General features: G+C 35.0%; 5 protein-coding genes across 6 annotated transcripts; 3 read left to right on the forward strand and 2 right to left on the reverse strand.

Moving 5' to 3' along the window:
- Positions 1-871: 871 nt before the first annotated feature.
- LOC138925528 (fibrinogen beta chain-like) lies at positions 872-2,409 on the forward strand. Its single transcript, XM_070276255.1, has 4 exons — positions 872-987; positions 1,049-1,610; positions 1,662-2,166; positions 2,263-2,409. The coding sequence occupies exons 1-4, from the start codon at positions 922-924 to the stop codon at positions 2,321-2,323; spliced, it is 1,194 nt and encodes a 397-aa protein (XP_070132356.1). The 5' UTR covers positions 872-921; the 3' UTR covers positions 2,324-2,409.
- Positions 2,410-5,904: 3,495 nt separating this feature from the next.
- LOC108133644 (fibrinogen alpha chain-like) lies at positions 5,905-7,421 on the forward strand. 2 transcript variants are annotated; one of them, XM_070276328.1, is made up of 3 exons: positions 5,905-5,981; positions 6,044-7,182; positions 7,281-7,421. In XM_070276328.1, exons 1-3 carry the CDS (start codon positions 5,916-5,918, stop codon positions 7,327-7,329), a joined length of 1,254 nt encoding a protein of 417 aa, XP_070132429.1. In that variant the 5' UTR covers positions 5,905-5,915; the 3' UTR covers positions 7,330-7,421. The 2 variants fall into 2 exon arrangements, with proteins under 2 accessions (XP_070132429.1, XP_070132428.1); XM_070276327.1 differs by having other exon boundaries at positions 7,269-7,419.
- Positions 7,422-7,864: 443 nt separating this feature from the next.
- Cbs (Cystathionine beta-synthase) lies at positions 7,865-12,740 on the reverse strand. The gene is made up of 4 exons (XM_017253646.3): positions 12,634-12,740; positions 9,479-9,711; positions 8,376-9,417; positions 7,865-8,313 (listed from the first exon to the last, which is right to left on the reverse strand). The coding sequence occupies exons 2-4, from the start codon at positions 9,699-9,701 to the stop codon at positions 8,010-8,012; spliced, it is 1,569 nt and encodes a 522-aa protein (XP_017109135.1). The 5' UTR covers positions 9,702-9,711; positions 12,634-12,740; the 3' UTR covers positions 7,865-8,009.
- Positions 12,741-13,305: 565 nt separating this feature from the next.
- Positions 13,306-14,452, reverse strand: Mgstl (Microsomal glutathione S-transferase-like). The gene is made up of 2 exons (XM_017253650.3): positions 14,215-14,452; positions 13,306-13,748 (listed from the first exon to the last, which is right to left on the reverse strand). Exons 1-2 carry the CDS (start codon positions 14,344-14,346, stop codon positions 13,422-13,424), a joined length of 459 nt encoding a protein of 152 aa, XP_017109139.1. The 5' UTR covers positions 14,347-14,452; the 3' UTR covers positions 13,306-13,421.
- A 2,071-nt stretch (positions 14,453-16,523) lies between these two features.
- On the forward strand, positions 16,524-17,590 carry LOC108133646 (uncharacterized). Its single transcript, XM_017253652.3, has 3 exons — positions 16,524-16,731; positions 16,876-16,999; positions 17,275-17,590. The coding sequence occupies exons 1-3, from the start codon at positions 16,678-16,680 to the stop codon at positions 17,490-17,492; spliced, it is 396 nt and encodes a 131-aa protein (XP_017109141.2). The 5' UTR covers positions 16,524-16,677; the 3' UTR covers positions 17,493-17,590.
- Positions 17,591-17,871: the final 281 nt, after the last annotated feature.

Genomic DNA, 17,871 nt, shown 5'->3' on the forward strand with positions numbered 1-17,871 from the left:
AAACAATTAATTTTCCCTGCCATGCATTTAGTTTTAACAGAAATTCGATGAATTTTTTTTTTTAAACAATATTTTTAATAATTGTCTCCACTGTACATGATTGGCAAGGTCGCCGTCTAGCGAATACAAAGCAAATCGAACGAAATATATATGTACATGAAAAAAGTGATCAAATTAAAGTTGATTTTTTCTCATTTTTGGGGACTGGGTTCTAAGTTGTGGCATAAATTTATTTTTAAGATGTCTTGCTCTTGAAAAAATGTGAGATGGTTTATAAGAAAAATGATGATTAATTACACTTTCTAACATTCGTCTTTTTTTTATGAATTTATTTAGCTCTCAAAATTATCATTAGGTAATTAATTTATCCATTTTTTTTTTAATTTTACTTAGGATTAGGTCCTTAAATACTGAAAGCATTTCGTTTTCTGAATTTTTATTTTCAAAACCAATTTTTTCAGAATTTTACTCACAAAGATATGTGCTTCTATTATGTAGCTTAATTCTAATTGCGAAATTCATAAAAAAAAATTGTGGAAAATCTATATTTTTCTAAATCGTATAACTTAGTGATCTAATTTAAAAAAAAAATTAATTCTTCCAAAACAAGAAACGAAAACTAATTAAATATATATTAAGAAAAGGAAGCTAAGACCATAAACCAGGTCTAGCAACAAGACCTCCTCACCTCTCTCTAATCTCCTATAACCCTTGACATCCCTTCCGTACGTGTTCTGTCTGTGGAATATTTTGGCTTTTCTAAATGTGTGGGTATTTCCCAATTTCTTATCAGAAACTAAAGCTCAAGCTCATGGGCGAGGATGGCTATAAAAAGCCGGAGCTCCAAGACTCGCAGCATCAGTTCAAATATTCCCAGAGACTCTTTCAGTAGAAAGTTAAGTTGAATTAAAAAAATACAAGATGATCTTCCCCGTGGCCCTCATTTCTGCCATTTTCCTAATTTCCGCCTCCTTGGGATCGGAAGAAGTAAGTTATACCTTTTTTGAGTGTTTTATTTTAAAAAGTAATTTAATTTTTTATTCCACAGTCATGCTACCTCTCCGAAGAGCAGGAAGATCAATGTGCATCGGTTTGTTATCCGATCGTGAAGCCCTTACTTCGCTATTTTGAGAAAACTAATGAAAAGGATGCCCATCTCCTAAGGTGCAAGACAGACTATTCGGAACTTCAGAAACGATACTCGGATTTGCAGAGCGAGGATCTAAAACAATATGCCCAGATATCCAAATGCCAAAAGGATAATTCGGAATTGGTGAGAAGGTATTCGGATGTGGTGAGTCAACTTAAAGACAGTGAAGTTAAATATGTGCAGTTGCATTCAAAGCAGCAGGAAGTTGACAATCTAATAAATCAGAAAAATATGGAAATCGAGTTCCTAAAAGATCAAATTAGGGAACTAAAAGAAAAAAGTGAACTTGCAACGTTGACTAATCAGTTCCGCGAAAACATCGATAAGTTGGAAAAAATAGTAAAGATTGGAGGAATTCATGAAAATAATCCAACAAAGTCGGAAATAGAAACTGGGGAGGTCCCAACAACTCCACTGCCCAATATTAAGATTGAGACGACGCCGAAAACTCAAACCATAGGTAAGTCGACAGAACCCAGTTATTTGCAAAATAAAAAAACGAGTTTTTTAGATTTTCCAGATCCTTGTGCAGGAGGCCAAGAACTTGAATTCGTCCACCGCGAAGTCAAACTACCAGGCTCAGACCCGTTTAAAGCGGTTTGTTATTCAGATTCGGATAATGGATCTGGATGGTTGCATGTTTATAGGAAATCGTTTTATTCACAAACATTTAATCGCACGTATGAAGATTATGAAAGTGGATTCGGCCATGTCGGAACTGATATTGACGATGATTTCTTTATTGGGCTCAATCTATTGCACCGTCTGACTAGTGGAAAGCGTAATGAAGTACTTTTATACGCCACTTTGGGGACAAGAAGATGCGACCATTTTATTGTGGGCGATAGAAGCGACGGGTACAAGGTGAAAAGTATTGGCAATTGTGATGGATACGGCGCGATGAGTCCTATGCAGGGCTCCAAATTTTCGACCTTCGATCGAGACGAGGATGGAGATCCTGATCGTAATTTGGCGAAGGAAGTGGGCTATGGCTGGTGGTTCAATCCTAGTTTGAGGTGTGTTTTCTAATTTGGTTTTCTTTTAGTTTCATCTCCAACTGGAAATTTCTAAAATAACTAAATTGAAATAATTTTTAAATTATATTTTTTCAGTTCTGCACGTTATAGGCCCAAAGAGTTTAACATTTATATGTACATACGAAGAACAGATTGAAAAAAGAGAACAGAATTTTAAAACGGTTTTGGAAAATGAAACATTTTTAGAAAATATAAATATTATAAATATGCATTAAAATGTAATTATTTTAATAAGATAAACTGTCCTCTTATATTTCTTGAATTTTTAATAAAATTTCCAATTTAACTGAAAAACGTTTGAGAAGGTCGGAAACCAAAATTTTGAATTTCAGACATTTCAGGATCGGCTCCAAGGCTCCGTCTTTGAATAATAAACAATCGACTCTGGTTTAGTTGTGGGAAGTGACTTGAGGGGGGTATAGTTGAATTGGAGCAAAATAGACATTTTTTTAAGAATTTATATTTCATTCAAAAATATTTAAAATTAAGTGAGATATTGGAAATTTCTTCGGCGGCGCCTCGAAAAAAGAGTTCTGCGGGGTACCCGATAACTTGTCACAGATTCATCTGAACTAAAAAAATGAAATTGCATTAGTTAAAGGACAAGATTCCTCAGGTAACGCTGTCGAGTTTTTAAGGCACTTGAAAGTCAAAAACCCCGATCGCCCAAAATTTCAAGATATTTGTGTTCAGTACATAGTTAGGATACGCGTGTCCCTTGAAAATGGGGTTTTCCCCTGTAGGGTATACAGCGTTGGCTATATCTTCTACAATTCTCAGCCGATGTTCATGCAGAGTACCTCAAACGATTTCTGGGTCAATTCTGTACCATTCTGAATCAAAATCATGAGACAAAATATTTTTAAGATGTTTTGTCCATTTTTCGTGATGGGATCCCTTGAAAATGGAGTTTTCCCCTATAGGGTCTACAATGATGGCTATATCTTTCCCAATTCTCAGCCGATTCTCAAGCGAAGTACTTTAAATAGGTTCCTTATGAAAGTTGGTGTGTCATATTATTCTGCCACAAATAGAATACATAGAAAATCGCAACTCTCTTTGTCTAATAACACCAAACTTATGGCATTTTCGATAAGTCAGTTATATGGCAGCAATAGGATACAGTCGGCAAGTCCTTGATGTTCTGACTTACATATATACTGCGTGCAAAGGAAGGTTCAAGACGATAGCTTTAAAACTGAGAGACTAGGAGGTGATCCTGATCAAGATGTTGTGTTATCCTGTTATGCGTCAAGCTGAACAGTTAATGAAAGAGTTGGTTTCTTCCATAAATTGGAAATGGTGGATTTTCGGGAAAACTTCATAAAAGGAATCAACATTCCTTTTATATTTTTGATCAATATGATGATAATGAATATCGAATATTTCCAAAACAAATACAGTTCTTTTAGTTGGATTCGAATCAAGAATAATATTTAAAATTTAATTTTTCAAAAGAAAATCAATAATAATTACTATATTTGATTTTTATAATGAAAATCTCTGAAATGTACAGTCCCTTTTATTTGTATGATCTTTGCTAAACTCTCAGTGTTTGAGCACTCATTTGATTCGGTCTCTGTGAATGCTTTTTGCCAGATCCTTGAAAATATAACTCATCTGATAAAGCCCAACCGAAAACGTAGATATTTCAAATCAAATCCAATATAAAACAAAATTAAAAATCGGTTAGCAGCTATTTGCAAGCTCTGCTCTATTACGTCTTGATTTATTAAGAAAAAAAACAAGATTTTGAGGGTGTTACAAATATTTTAAACACGGTTTTATGCTATATTTATTTATTTAGTCATTATTAAAAGTAAGGATAAATTAATCTAAAAGAGAGTCCATAATTTAGAAAATAATTACATCTAAGGATAGCTAAGGGGATAATAAATGGATCGAAAAAATTAGACCTAGAAATTAAACAAAGTGGTCGGAAGGATCTAGTTACTTTATTAGGAACAGAAAACATTAATGCTTCAAGAAGTAATTTTGAGTCAACCTGTCCAATACTAAGCACATGAAGTAGCATATTCGACCTTATAAACAATTCCTACTATGTATGGCATTGGGTTTATTATTGCATATGCATGAATATCGGCTATTCCGGCGGATGGTCAACCGGGACCGAAAAAATAAATGTCCATATTCCTCGATTCTTTTTTGGTATTTTCATAAATAAATATCCAAAATTTCATAATCAATTGGGTTCATAGCATATCTCAGCTTTTTAAAAAAACTAAAACTTTTACTAAATCTCTTAATAACAATCTAATAAGACGATGTTCGCGACCCAAAACATAATTTTACTGTAATTGCTTCGCATCAAGTGAAAGCAGGTGGATGCAACTTCATGTGTTAAGTCATTTTAGTGTAAACTATTGAAATTTAAAAAAAAATGAAAAAAAAAACAAGAAAGGAAAGCTAACTTTGGGCGGATATATATCGCAAAAATCGGACATAGTTTGACGATCCTTATGAGAATATGATACTATAAACCAATTTATTATAATATAAAATCTAAAAAAAGTCCCAAACTTCTACCAATCGTCAGGTTGGATCAACTAACCAAAAATAGAATCTGTACTAAGTTTCAGCTTTCTATCTTCAAAAACACGAAAGTTAGGTCATTTCCGATCGTTCAGTTATATGGCAGCTATAGGATATAGTCGGCCGATCCTTATGAAATTTGGCATGTCGTATTATTTTGCCAAAAATAGCTCTCGTTGAGCTGAACGGAACAAAATTTGAACTCTCTAACTCTAAAAACAACAAAGTTATACCATTTCAGATCAATCAGTTATATGACAGCTATAGGATATAGTTGGCCGATCCGACTTATATACTGCGTGCAAAGGAAAGAAGGGTGTGTGCAAAGTTTCAAGTCGATAGCTTTAAAACTGAGAGACTAGTTCGCGTAGAAACAGACGGACAGACGGACATGCTCATATCAACTCAGGAGGTGATCCTGATCAAGAATATATATACTTTATAGGGTCGGAGATGTGTCCTTCACTGCGTTGCACACTTTTGGACAAAATTATAATACCCTCTGCAAGGGTATAAAACTAATGGAGATATTTAATTGGGAATAGACTCGATAGAAAGCTACATGCCTCTATTTTAACAGTAAAGTTATTGCATTAAAATATTCCATTCCAATTCGCAGATTTTTTGATTTTGCTAGAGCAAGCCAAAACCGACTTCCATTTCGCGTACGTTCGCGACCTCATGTTTTTTGCCAATATTATGAAAATGAAAAATCCATTAGAATGATAATTTAGACTTAGAAAAGAACTCAACAAATGCTATCGGAAACAAAAAAAAAAGAAATCAGAAAATGTTTTTTTCTTTAATTTTTTGGCACTAATTGCGTACGAACGTACCTTCGCGACCCCAGAAAATGCCCATATATATTATGTATATATATAGCCTTAATATATACCAAAAAGAAAAAGCTAGGAACATAAACCAGGTCTTGTTGCTAATCACCTCTCTCTAATCTCCAATAACCTTTGACATCCCTTTCGTAAGCATTCTGTCTGTGGAATATTTTGGCTTTTCTATATGTGTGGCTATTTCCCAATTTCCTATCAGAAACTAAAGCTCAAGCTCATGTCCGAGGACGGCTTTAAAAAGCCGGAGCTTGAAGACTCGCAGCATCAGTTGAAATATTCACAGAGACTCTTTCAGTAGAAAGTTCTGCTCAATTAAAAAAATACAAGATGATCTTCCCCGTGGCCCTCATTTCTGTCATTACCCTAATTTCCGCCTCCTTGGGATCGGAAGAAGTATGTTATACCTTTTTTGAGTGTTTTTATTTTGAAAAGTAATTTAATTTTTAATTCCACAGTCATGCTACCTCTCCGAAGAGCAGGAAGATCAATGTGCATCGGTTTGTTATCCGATCGTGAAGCCCTTACTTCGCTATTTTGAGAAAACTAATGAAAAGGATGCCCAGTTCCTAAGGTGCAAGACAGACTATTCGGAACTTCAGAAACGATACTCGGATTTGCAGAACGAGGGTCTCAAACAGTATGCCCAGATATCCAAATGCCAAAAGGATAATTCGGAATTAATGAAATCGAATTTAGAAGTGCAAAATAAATATACGGCAGTGCTCAGTCAACTAAGTGATGAGAAAGTTAAAAATGCGCAGTTGCATTCGAAGCAGCAGGAAGTTGACAATCTAATAAATCAGAAAAATACGGAAATCGACCTCCTAAAAGATCAAATTAGGGAACTAAAAGAAAAAAGTGAACTTGCAACGTTGACTAATCAGTTCCGAGAAGACATTGCCAAGTTGGGAAAAATAGTAAAGAACGGAGGAATTCATGAAAATAATCCAACAAAATCGGAAGTCGAAACTGGGGAGGTCGCAACAACTCCATTGCCTAATATTAAGATTGAGACGACTCCGAAAATAGAAACCATAGGTAAGTCGGCAGAACACAATCATTTGCAAAATAAAACAACGAATTTTTCAGATATTCCAAATCCTTGCCCAGGAGGCCAAGAACTTCAATTCGTCCACCGCGAAATCCAACTACCAGGCTCAGACCCGTTTAAAGCGGTTTGTTATTCAGATTCGGATATTGGATCTGGATGGTTATATGTTTATAAAAAAATTTATACTTCACAAACATTTAATCGCACGTATGAGGATTATGAACGTGGATTTGGTGATATAGGAACTGAGTTGGCAAATGAGTTCTTTATTGGACTCAATCGATTGCACCATCTGACCAGTGGAAGTCATGAAGTGCTTTTAGGGACCGTTTCAGGCAGTAGCAGATGCACCAACTTTGTTGTGGGCGATCGAAGCGAAGGGTACAGGGTGAAAAGTAATGGTAGATGTTTTGGAGACGGGTTATGGATGAGCCCTCTGCAAGATTCAAAATTTTCCACCTTCGATCGAGATGAGGATGGAGTTTCTGATCGTAATTTGGCAAAGGAATATGGCTATGGCTGGTGGTTCGATCCTGGTATGAGGTGTGTATTCTAATTAGGTTTTCTTTTAGTTTCATCTCTAACTGGAAATTTCTAAAATAACTAAATTGAAATAATTTTTAAATTAGTTTTTTTTTCAGCTCTGCACCTTTTCATCCCATTTATATGTTCATCCGAAGAACAGATTGAAAAAAGCGAACAGAATTTTAAAACGGACTTGGAAAATGAAACATTCTTAGAAAATAAAGATTGTAAATATGCATTAAAATGTAATTATTTTAATAAGATAAACTGTCCTCTTATATTTCTTGAATTTTTAATAAAATTTCCAATTTAACTGAAAAGCGTTTGAGAAGGTTGGAAACCAAAATTTTGGATTTCAGACATTTCAGGATCGGCCCCAAGGCTCCGTCTTTGAAAAATAAACAATCGACTCTGGTTTAGTTGTGGGAAGTGACTTGAGGTGTAAAATGGGTAATTTTTTAAGAATTTAAATTTCATCCAAAAATATTTAAAATTAAGTGAGATACAGGCAATATCCGGCGGCGTCTCGAAGAATAGAGTTCTGCGGTGTACCCTATAACTAGACTCAGAATCATCTGAACTGATAAAATAAAATTTCATTATTGAAAGGACAAGATTCCTCAGGTAACGGACAGACAGACGGACATGCTCATATCAACTCAGGAGTTTGATCCTGATCAAGAATATATAAAATCGAACATTTATGTATATAAGTATTATTTTTTATTAGACATTCATAAAATGCATGCATGTTGTATACGTAAAAGTTAAGTCGGTAGGTTGGACAAAAATCAGACGAGGAGGAGAGTGCTATATCCTGGATATATCCTGGAATTTCCAGTCATCTAGTGAGTGTTGCCATTGGTGGTGCCATTGGCCTTTTCACTGGGATTGCCATTGGCTATGAAACTGGTCACGTCCAGCTTGGTGGCCAGAGCCTTGAGTTCCTCCTTGCCCGACGCCGTCTTGCCAATAATGAGGACACTGGGATCCACCTCCAGGACGCGAGCCAGCTTGCCCAGAATTTCGGTTTCCGGCAGACGGATCACTCGCTTGTTGAGGGCCTTGATGGCGGGATCGCTCTGCTTTCGGTTCATGGTCACGATCTGGGTGATGAGTGTCTCCTGGCCGACCACTCCCAAAACGGAACTAGAACAGAGATGACCCCATTAGAAGGTAACAAATGATATGGCATTTATTCCGAAACTCACCCATCTTCTTCGTCCACCAGTGCGAGCTGATCCACACGAAGTACCTTCATCAGGCCAATGGCCTCGCCCACTGTGGCTCCAGACTTCAGCACCGCCTCGGGGGCAGGCAGCTCCAGTTGGGCGATGGGCAGGCTCCACCACCAGTGGCCGTGTTCGTTCACCGGCTCCTTGAAGCCACGCGCCTCCATCCAGTTGTCGGACACGAACTTGGTCATGTAATTGCGAATGCCATCCGGCAGGATCACCACACACCGTTGACCCTTCTTCAGTTTCCGGGCATGCTCGAGGGCGGCGTGCATGGCGCCACCACTGGATCCACCGCAGAGCAGACCCTCCTCGGCGTTCAACCGGCGACTCATCGGGAAACAGTTGGAATCACCGATCTTGGACCAAACATCCACGACTTTGTCATCGAAGACAGTTGGTGGAAAGTCGTAGCCGATGCCCTCCACCTCGTAGAATTGTACATCGCTCTTGTTGAGCTCCTCGGGACGGGCCAGAACGGAACCAAAGGGATCAACGCCGACAATCTGACAGTTGGGAGCCTGCTCCTTGATCTTCCTGCCGATACCGGAGATGGTGCCTGCCGTTCCCGCCGATACAACAACCATATCCACCTGGTTATCCAATTGCAATAGGATCTCGGCAGCAGTTCCATCGTAATGGGCCAAGGGATTGCCCGCATTCCGGTACTGATCCAAGACAATCGAGTTGGGTGTCTCCCGTTGCAGTTGCTGGGCCACGTAGATTAGGCCCTCCGGCGAATCGTAGGCCGCCTCCGTGGGTGTACGAATAATCTTGGCGCCCAGGGTTCTCAAAGCCGATACCTTCTCGTTGGACATCTTCTCCGGCATCACAATTATGCACTTGTATCCCTTGACGGCACAGGCCATGGCCAGACCGATGCCCGTGTTCCCGGAAGTTGGCTCGATGATGGTGAATCCTGGCTTGAGCAGACCCTGCTCCTCGGCATCCTGCACCATTCGATAGCCAATGCGATCCTTGACCGATCCGCCGGGATTCAAGAACTCACACTTGGCATCTGTGAAGATAGTTTTTTGTTAAATATTTTTTATTTTTTTTATTTTTATATTTTTTATTACACATTTCACATTCGATTCCCTCGCTGGCGGGGATGTGATTTAAACGGACCAGTGGCGTCATTCCAATCACCTCCAGGATATTCGGGGTGATCTTCTGGCGGTGAGCAATACTCCTCTGGGTGTGAGGCGACTTCTCCGTAGTTCCCAGATGCCATTTGCAACGCGATGGCTTGCCAGGATCAATGAAGTCCGCGGGCCTCTGGTATGGCTTTGGCTGTGGCATTTCTGATGTTCTAAAAGAATTTTAAAAAATTAAAAATACAAGAAAATAAATTTAAATACTAGATTTTTATTATTTTCAAATTAAAATTAAAATGTTTCTATAAGGAGTTATACTTTAATTTTAAACTTCAGAATCGAAACGTAAAAGTTTAAAGTTTGTTGAGATATTTGCTTAAATTCTTATAAGAATAATTTTTATAATTCTTAACTCTAATGAAAAATTATCTAATAAAATTAATAATGGAAATACTTTTCTACTTTCCTACTTGCCTAATAAAATGGTAGTAATTACATATCTTATTAAAGAGTACCTCTTTCAAGACCTTTAGAATGCTTATAATTCTCAAATTTTTTTTCTGTTATGAAATACAACTACTTTTAAGGGGTTATATACAGTTGTGATAGATGAAAAAATCGATTTTTTATTGCATATTCTTTAAGTATATACTGTTGAGAATTTTCTTACAAAAATTCATAACGACCGGAGCATTAAAACCGAAGTTGTAGCAATTTATAGCGCACTAACTGCACGTAAAACTCGAACAAACTGGAACCTTTAAACGCCATTATCTCAGAATTTTGTTTTTTCGAAATTACCTTTGCGGTGGACATGATTACTAAAAAACTACTAATCCGATCAAAATCAAAATTTGACCACTTATTTGTTATGATATTAGCTAGTCCGTGAACGAGGGATTTTAAATTTTTTTGAAAACTCCTTTTTTAAAGCATAAAAATCGAAAATCTTATACCTTGAAAAAGTACATTTTTTGTTTCAATTTTCAATTTTTTTGAAAACTCCTTTTTTAAAGCATAAAAATCGAAAATCTTATACCTTTAAAAAGTACATTTTTTGTTAAAACCGTCGCCATTTTTTTTTAATCAAAATTTTTAAAAATCCCTTGTTCACGGACTAGACAATACAATATACTAACTAAATTTTTGATTTTGGATGAACCGTTTTCGGGATATGATGTCCACCGCAAGACACCATTGAAAAAAGACGATCTTGGAATTCGGCTATAACATTTTTATTAATTAATATTTTTTAATGAAAAAATTTAAATAAGTACCCAAAACCATGTACTAAACAACGTTGGTAAAACTTTTTTAATAAATATTTTCTATGGTGTCAAAAAAAATCGATAAAATATCATCATTTTGCGCGATACATCTGTATAGGTTATATAAATGTCTATAATTTTCAAGTATCACTGTTTTAAAAAAATAATACATTTTAAATATTAAAATATTTTAATGCTTCCCAACTTCTTAAATTTATTTCATAAACGAGTATCTCTTTCAAAGTATCTCCATTTTCTTTTTTAAAAAGAAATTACTATTGAATATTTTTAATGTCTATAATTTTTAACATTCACACCTTATGTTTATTTTTTAAAAGAATTTCTTTTTAAAACTTTTTCAATGCTTTAAATTACCAACTGACTTTTCTGCTCTAACTATTCTAATTCCTAAATCCCCATACTGATTGAATAATATAATCCCATAGCTATACAATTATCAAAAAATTTGTTCCAGTGTCGCATCGCCAGATGTTGGGTTTAGACCTACGATGACCCCCCATAGACCTTATCACCCCAGATTTCTAGATTTCGGTTTGCATACGTAAGAAATTTTGGAATCTTGAATCAAAATAGATTTATTTTTCGTTGTCTCATGCCGTTTCAAATTGTGAAATAGTTTAAGATTATAATGCTAAATCAGGCTTAAAAAAATATATACATAATCGATGATGTGACAGATTTAGTTTAAAGAAAACAATTAGAAAATTGAAATGAAAATTTATACTGCGTACAAGTATTAAGTTTCATTGAACGGAAATGACAATTTATTTATTTGCTTTTAGAAATCAAAATATTTATTTCAAGCTTAACTATAAATTTTTTTTTTTTTAAATAAATCTCAAGGTTTTTCTTATCTTAACAAATGGGGAAAGTTCACGATTAGAAAAAAAAAGAACAGAAAAATATAGTTACTATTGTCCTCTTCAGGAAAAGAAAGAATACTGGTTCTTGGTTCATTGATCTTTCCTTTTATAGACTTTTCTTTTCTTTTTCCCATTTTTTTTCTTCTCCACTCTAAGGTTAGTAAATAAAAGTAGTTGGCACCCGTTCGAATATTTATTTAAGAGATAAGGTTTCCCCGAGTGGCAGTGATTGATACGCTACTTGAAATTAAGTCAACTGGGTGGGAATATTCACCTGTGTGTTTATGATATAAGCAGGTTATTATATAGTATAGGGTTATATTACTGGGCAATAAATTTTAGGGCAGGTCGGAAATGATTTTATGAAAATAAAAATAAAACATATATCATTTTATTTTATATAAAAAGGAATTTCAAAACTAAAATAGTAAAACATTTCTGACAGTGTAAAAATCTTGTCTATCCTGATTTCATTCCTCTTCTTCTACCATCCTGCGCTCTCTTCTAACAGTCTGCTTCTTCCCCCACCCACCAAGGAGCGAGGAAAAGAGACCCAACAAGTTCCGCTGGACATTTGTATTGCTCTTTTTTTTTTTTTTTTGTTTATCTATCAAAACACAAAACGCAAAAAAATAGAAAAAAAATATTCACAAATATATATTCAAATACATATACACACACATATATATTTTTTTGCTAGCACGCGGGCTTCCGAATAAAAAAAAAATAGACAAGCACATGTTTTTCTCTTTTTTTTTTGTGCAAAAAACAAAAATAAAACCGGCAACTTCAATAAGAAAAAGGTGTGAGGGGGGCCTTTAACTTTGGGGAAGTGTAAGTGAGACAACAGTATGGAGTTTCAGCTGCAACTGCACTTTTGCCAAAAAAAAAAAAAAATGGAGAGGAATGAATGAACTTTCCAAGGATTTAGGCTTTATTTTTAAAATCTTTCTAGTGGATTAATTGGATTTCACAGAATACTTACTAGTGCGGAGATGTGTTTCAGGAAATCAAAATAAAAACACAGCCAAAGGAGCGTAAACTCAACCGCCACGATGCTGCCAACGACAGCAATTGAACATTGTCGGAGCTCTGCTCCTCGCACTTGGGGGCTGCTTGCTTTCAGAGCACAGTGGAATCGATTATATATTTGAATTATTACTTTGGTAATAGTATTTTAATATAAATGAAGTAAAATTTTAATTTTTTACAAAAATTATGTTAAATATTTAAAATAATTTAAAAAATTAATTAGGTATTTTAAAGTTTTTATATTTATTTATATTTTGGTATGTGAATAAAGTATGTCTTAATTGAATTATTTTTTATAAGATTTAAAAAGTTGTATAAAAAAATTAAATCATCCCACTGTGCAACCCTAGCATGTTAGAGAGGGCTCCACTGATAACCGGTTGTATAGGCCTCCGCGCTCTCGCTCTCTTTCTGTTAGGCCCCACGGCTTGTCTTGAGCCAAGGGCAAGCAGTTTTAAAAGCAAGCAGTATCCCGCTTTTTAAACTGCTTAGCCGTGTGCTGATAACAAAAGAAAATTTGTATTGGAGGGCAGAGTAGTTAATACTAAAAATACTTATATATTGTTAAAAAAAAAAAACTCCCAATAAGCATTAAAACCCATTAAAAACCCCATTAAAAATATGATTTCTTAAAAATGTAGCACCATGGCCATGTTTGTTATATGTATTTAAAAAAAAAATAATAATCTTTTACAAAAATGTAAACAATTTATGGAATTTTGTGACTAGATTAACTCTTATTTAAAAAGCAGCCGCTGCGATGACCTGGAGGGCCATGTAAATGGTGGCGCCCAAGGCCACAAAGAAGGCGAGGGCGCGAGAGGGCTGGGGCACCACAACCACGGCGTAAACGATGGTATGAACGATACGGGCAATACCCACGGCCCGGAACAGATTGATGGCCAACCAGGCCGAGGGATTGGTCAAAACATAGAGCAGTCCGATGGCGAAGAAGGGCAGAATGTTCTCCAGATCGTTGCGGTGGGCACGACGGACACGCTCTACATTGGGGTCATCGAATTTGACCTTCAGCTTGGGGGACATCAGATCCTCGGGATTGGCAAAGGTCTAGAAAATAATAAATATGTGTTATTAAGGCTTTATTGTTTAAGGCTTTATGATGTCTATAAAAAAATATTTTTATTTGATTTCCTTATAAAGAAAGTACTTTGAAGTATCCATTAGTAATCATGGGTACTACTAGTTTGGGATAAACATTAAAAAAAAAACACGATTTAGTCGTAAAGAAGTTTTTGTTAAATTATATTACATTTTACAATTTTTTTTGCTATTTGTTGTTTTAAAATAATTTTAATTAGGATTTATTTTTTTAAATAAAAAACCTATTTCAACATAAATATCATAAAAAGCGGATTTGGCCATTTTTTTAAATTGATACAATTTCACAAACCGATAGCTTTGTATAATCACTGGAACTAAAATCAACTTTCTCTCTACACGGCGAGACTTTGACCCCGTCCCACTGTGCGACACCCACCCTACCTCCCAATCGTTCACTCTCCCCCTGTCTCACCTTCGTCTTGAAACGCTGAATTGCCGTTAGGAGGCTCATCAGGACGATTTTGATCACCAAAACTCCGACCCAGAAGACATAGCTCTTGAAAACGGGATTCGTCAGGCTAAGCAATTCCACAGGGCTAGTCATTTTATTATATTTTTTTTTTTTTTTGTATTGTGCTTGTGATTTAAAATTTAAAAATAATCTTTAGTTTCTTCTCCCGATCGCACGAGTGTTCCAAATGTAGTGAGCGCCTCCAGTGATGGCTCTCTCAATTTATATGCCGGTAATCGGGAAGCTTACGGGAAGCTAACGACAAACAACCCGCTGGGGGCTGCCAAAGTAATGCATTACCAGTAATAAGGTGGTAATCAATGAACAAATTTATAGTGTTTCAAGCATATATTTTAACTAATTATTAATTGATTTTTCTTTATTTTGAAGAAAAGATTTTTTTTTGAAGAAAAGAAGAAAACTGAAATTTTCAAAACTCAAAGTTTTTATATTAAATTTAATATTATTTAAAGGGAAAGAATACCCCATTTCTTCTGAAGTATTCTGATCTTTATTTAATCGATTACTAGTAATATAACATGCATGCATGAAGTAATCGACTAGGTAAGGCATCGTTTTGACGCTGAGAAGTGCTCTCTGGCGCTATTTTACTCTCTTTCTCATCAAATATAGCCGGCAAAAAAGCTATTTCTCTCATTTTCCGTCTTCCTCTAGCTAATGTTGAAAGTGTCATGTCATTCTGAGCCAGCAAATGTATGCGTGTTGCGGTAAGAAAGGGACGTGGCCCCACAGTAGAGGTCAAAATTATGTAGCTTTATTCATGGTATACGGAATATCCAATATATATATGTATAGAATGTATAAGACTTATTTCCTTGCTTGTATATTTTTTTTTAGAATTTTAAAATTTATGTTGAAAACTTAAAAAAGGATACTTACTGAAGTGAAAAAACGCATCAGACCCGAATATATAGCAGCGGCAAAAATTTTCAACACCAAAATGGCTGACCAACCCAAGTAGCAACGAAAGACCGGGTTTTCGAAAGATATCAACTCGGGATTTAGCATTTTGAAAGCTTCAGGTGCACTTATAGACTGAGATCAGGTTGGATCTGTTCAGGAATTGCACGCAAAGGTATTTTATAGGGTTTATAAAAGGGTACATACACTAAATGAAGCTTACAAAATGTAATCTAGATTTTGGATTATAATTCCCAACTAATAAGGATTTTTATAAAAAATCTTCTATTTTAAAGATAAAAAAAAAATTTTTTAAACGATAAATTGAAGAGAGTTAAATCTTAAGTCTACCATAAGTTTTATACTGATTTTCTAATAAATTCTAAGCCTCGTAATAGTTTTTTTTTTACATAATTTTAAAACTAGTTATTGTTGCTATTTTGCTGTCAAATGACAGCGATTAACATTTAATGAAAATACAAAAGCAAACAAATTACCGGTAATTGGCGTTAAATTGCAAAGACAAAAAGCTTCACAAAACCAAATTAGCTTTCGTTCTAATTACTAAATGCAAAAAAAACATGCAATTGTTAATCTAAAATAGTAAATATATATATTTTTATGTCAAATAATAATACCTGGACCTGGAATCGATAACCATGACTAAAGATAGATTAAAATGTTTTTGTTGTATCATATCAGTAAGTTTACCAATAAATACAGATAAGCTATATTTTTTATGGGTATTATGGGTTATAGTACCATTTTTCAGTTCATAAATCTGTAAACCTGTAATTTTCCAATTTTTGGCTAGAATTTTTGTAATTATTCCCATTACCCCCATTTTATGCTCCGATCTTGAGCGGTATGTAACCTTCCCTGATGGAGAATTTGGGGTAATGCAATCACAATTATTCTCACATATGGAAAGAATAAAATTATGTTTACCCTGGACCCACTCAATCAAGTAGTTTTCTTTTTATATTTTTTTTTTGTAAAGGGTTGGGTCTCCTACGCCTCAAGTGCATTTTACAACGAAGACAATGTTTGTTTTTTTTTTTTTTTTTGCTCCGATCACCGGGCGGTGTCCACTTCACAGAAATAATAACAACAAGCTCCGGTCTTCGGTCTCCGGTCTCCAGTCACCGGTCTATGGGTGGGGTCCGCTGCCCCGGGTCCGGTATCTCCATAAACAATCAGATAATCAGATGAGAAATGTCCAATGAAAAGCCTATTTCCTAAGTGTAATTAATTAATTTCGGCGGCTGCGCTTCCCAACTGCAGACTAGCATCCCCAACCATATAGCATGATGGTTGGATAAATCAGTTACTTCTGGGCAGTCGACCTGTGCACATTTGCCAAAAACAAAAAATAAATAAATAACTATATAACCTATGACCATAACCGGATTCGATTTATAAATATTTTTTTAGAAAGATCAAAAGTGTTTTTTCAAACTGGACCACATTTTTGAAGATTGTCAGCGACAGCAATTTCACAAAATGTCTCACGGCGAACGGAAAGGTCGCCTTAATGTTGTTAAATTTTTGGAATTGGTAAAGTCTTAATTCTTTTTTTTTTCTTAAGTGTTAATTAGAAGTTAAAAAAATATACCAAAGAAAAAATAATAGTTAATTCCTAGTTTTTTACAAATTTGAAACAAAAAGTAATATTTCCTTTCTTAAAATTAAATTTCTTAGGGCTTTGCTGTGGCCTGTTTGGTTCTGCATTTCTATAGTTTCAATGATCGAGATATTATGACCTCATTTTTGGCCACCGGAACATTTACAGGATATATAATAGTGGTCATAGGGGTATTTGCTGGTAAGTTATTATATAAATTTTGTTTAAGAAAAAAAATTAAAATCAAATTATGCATGCCATAAAAAAAATTTATTTCGTTTTTAAGAAATTTTTTTTTATAGTTATAGTTTTTTTGAAACAACAATTTTCCTTTAAAGTCGTAAAAAAAAAATTCATTTTTGATTTTATACATGTTCCAAAAGTTACAAAAAAAACTAAAGAAAATATTTGTTCCATTTTTTTTCACTCAAAAAACTCTTACAAACTATAATCCCAAAAAATAATTATTTTTTTAGGCGTTTTAATGCGAGCGCCCATCCACAAGCGCATCGACATTTTCTTCAGCGTCCTCGGCTCCACTCTTTTCGTGGCCAGCGGTGTATTCATCATCGAAGCCTGGGAGTTCTCGTTCCGGACCAGGACCCGTGATCTGGCCCTAATCAAGGCCTCCTTGTCCATTGTCAATGGTGTGCTCTTTGGATTCGATGCCGTTTTCACATTTCGCGACAAATGAATATTAGCCAGCGAGAAAAATTAAATTCATTTCGTCATCGGGAACTTATTTTTTTTATGCATTTAATAGTTTTTAAGTTGCCGGGTTTTCTAAATTAATATATATATATATATATATTTGATTCTTATATATTTTTTTTTTTTTGCCAGCTCTGGAATATCACTGATCATACATACAACAGCAGTTTAACGTTAATCTTTATATTTAAGTGTGTTCTTATTATTTTTTTTTTGTTTTTTTTGTCTCAATAAAAGATAAATCTCCATCTCTCAAAAAGTTGAAACTAATATATACCCGGTACTCAGCTTTTGGGGTTTTCGGCGTTTGTGTCAAAAAAATGTACTCATAATTTTTAATGAAAAACAAGAAAAAATGTATT

Source organism: Drosophila bipectinata, chromosome XR (assembly GCF_030179905.1).
Source record: "Drosophila bipectinata strain 14024-0381.07 chromosome XR, DbipHiC1v2, whole genome shotgun sequence".
Classification (NCBI taxonomy): domain Eukaryota; kingdom Metazoa; phylum Arthropoda; class Insecta; order Diptera; family Drosophilidae; genus Drosophila; species Drosophila bipectinata.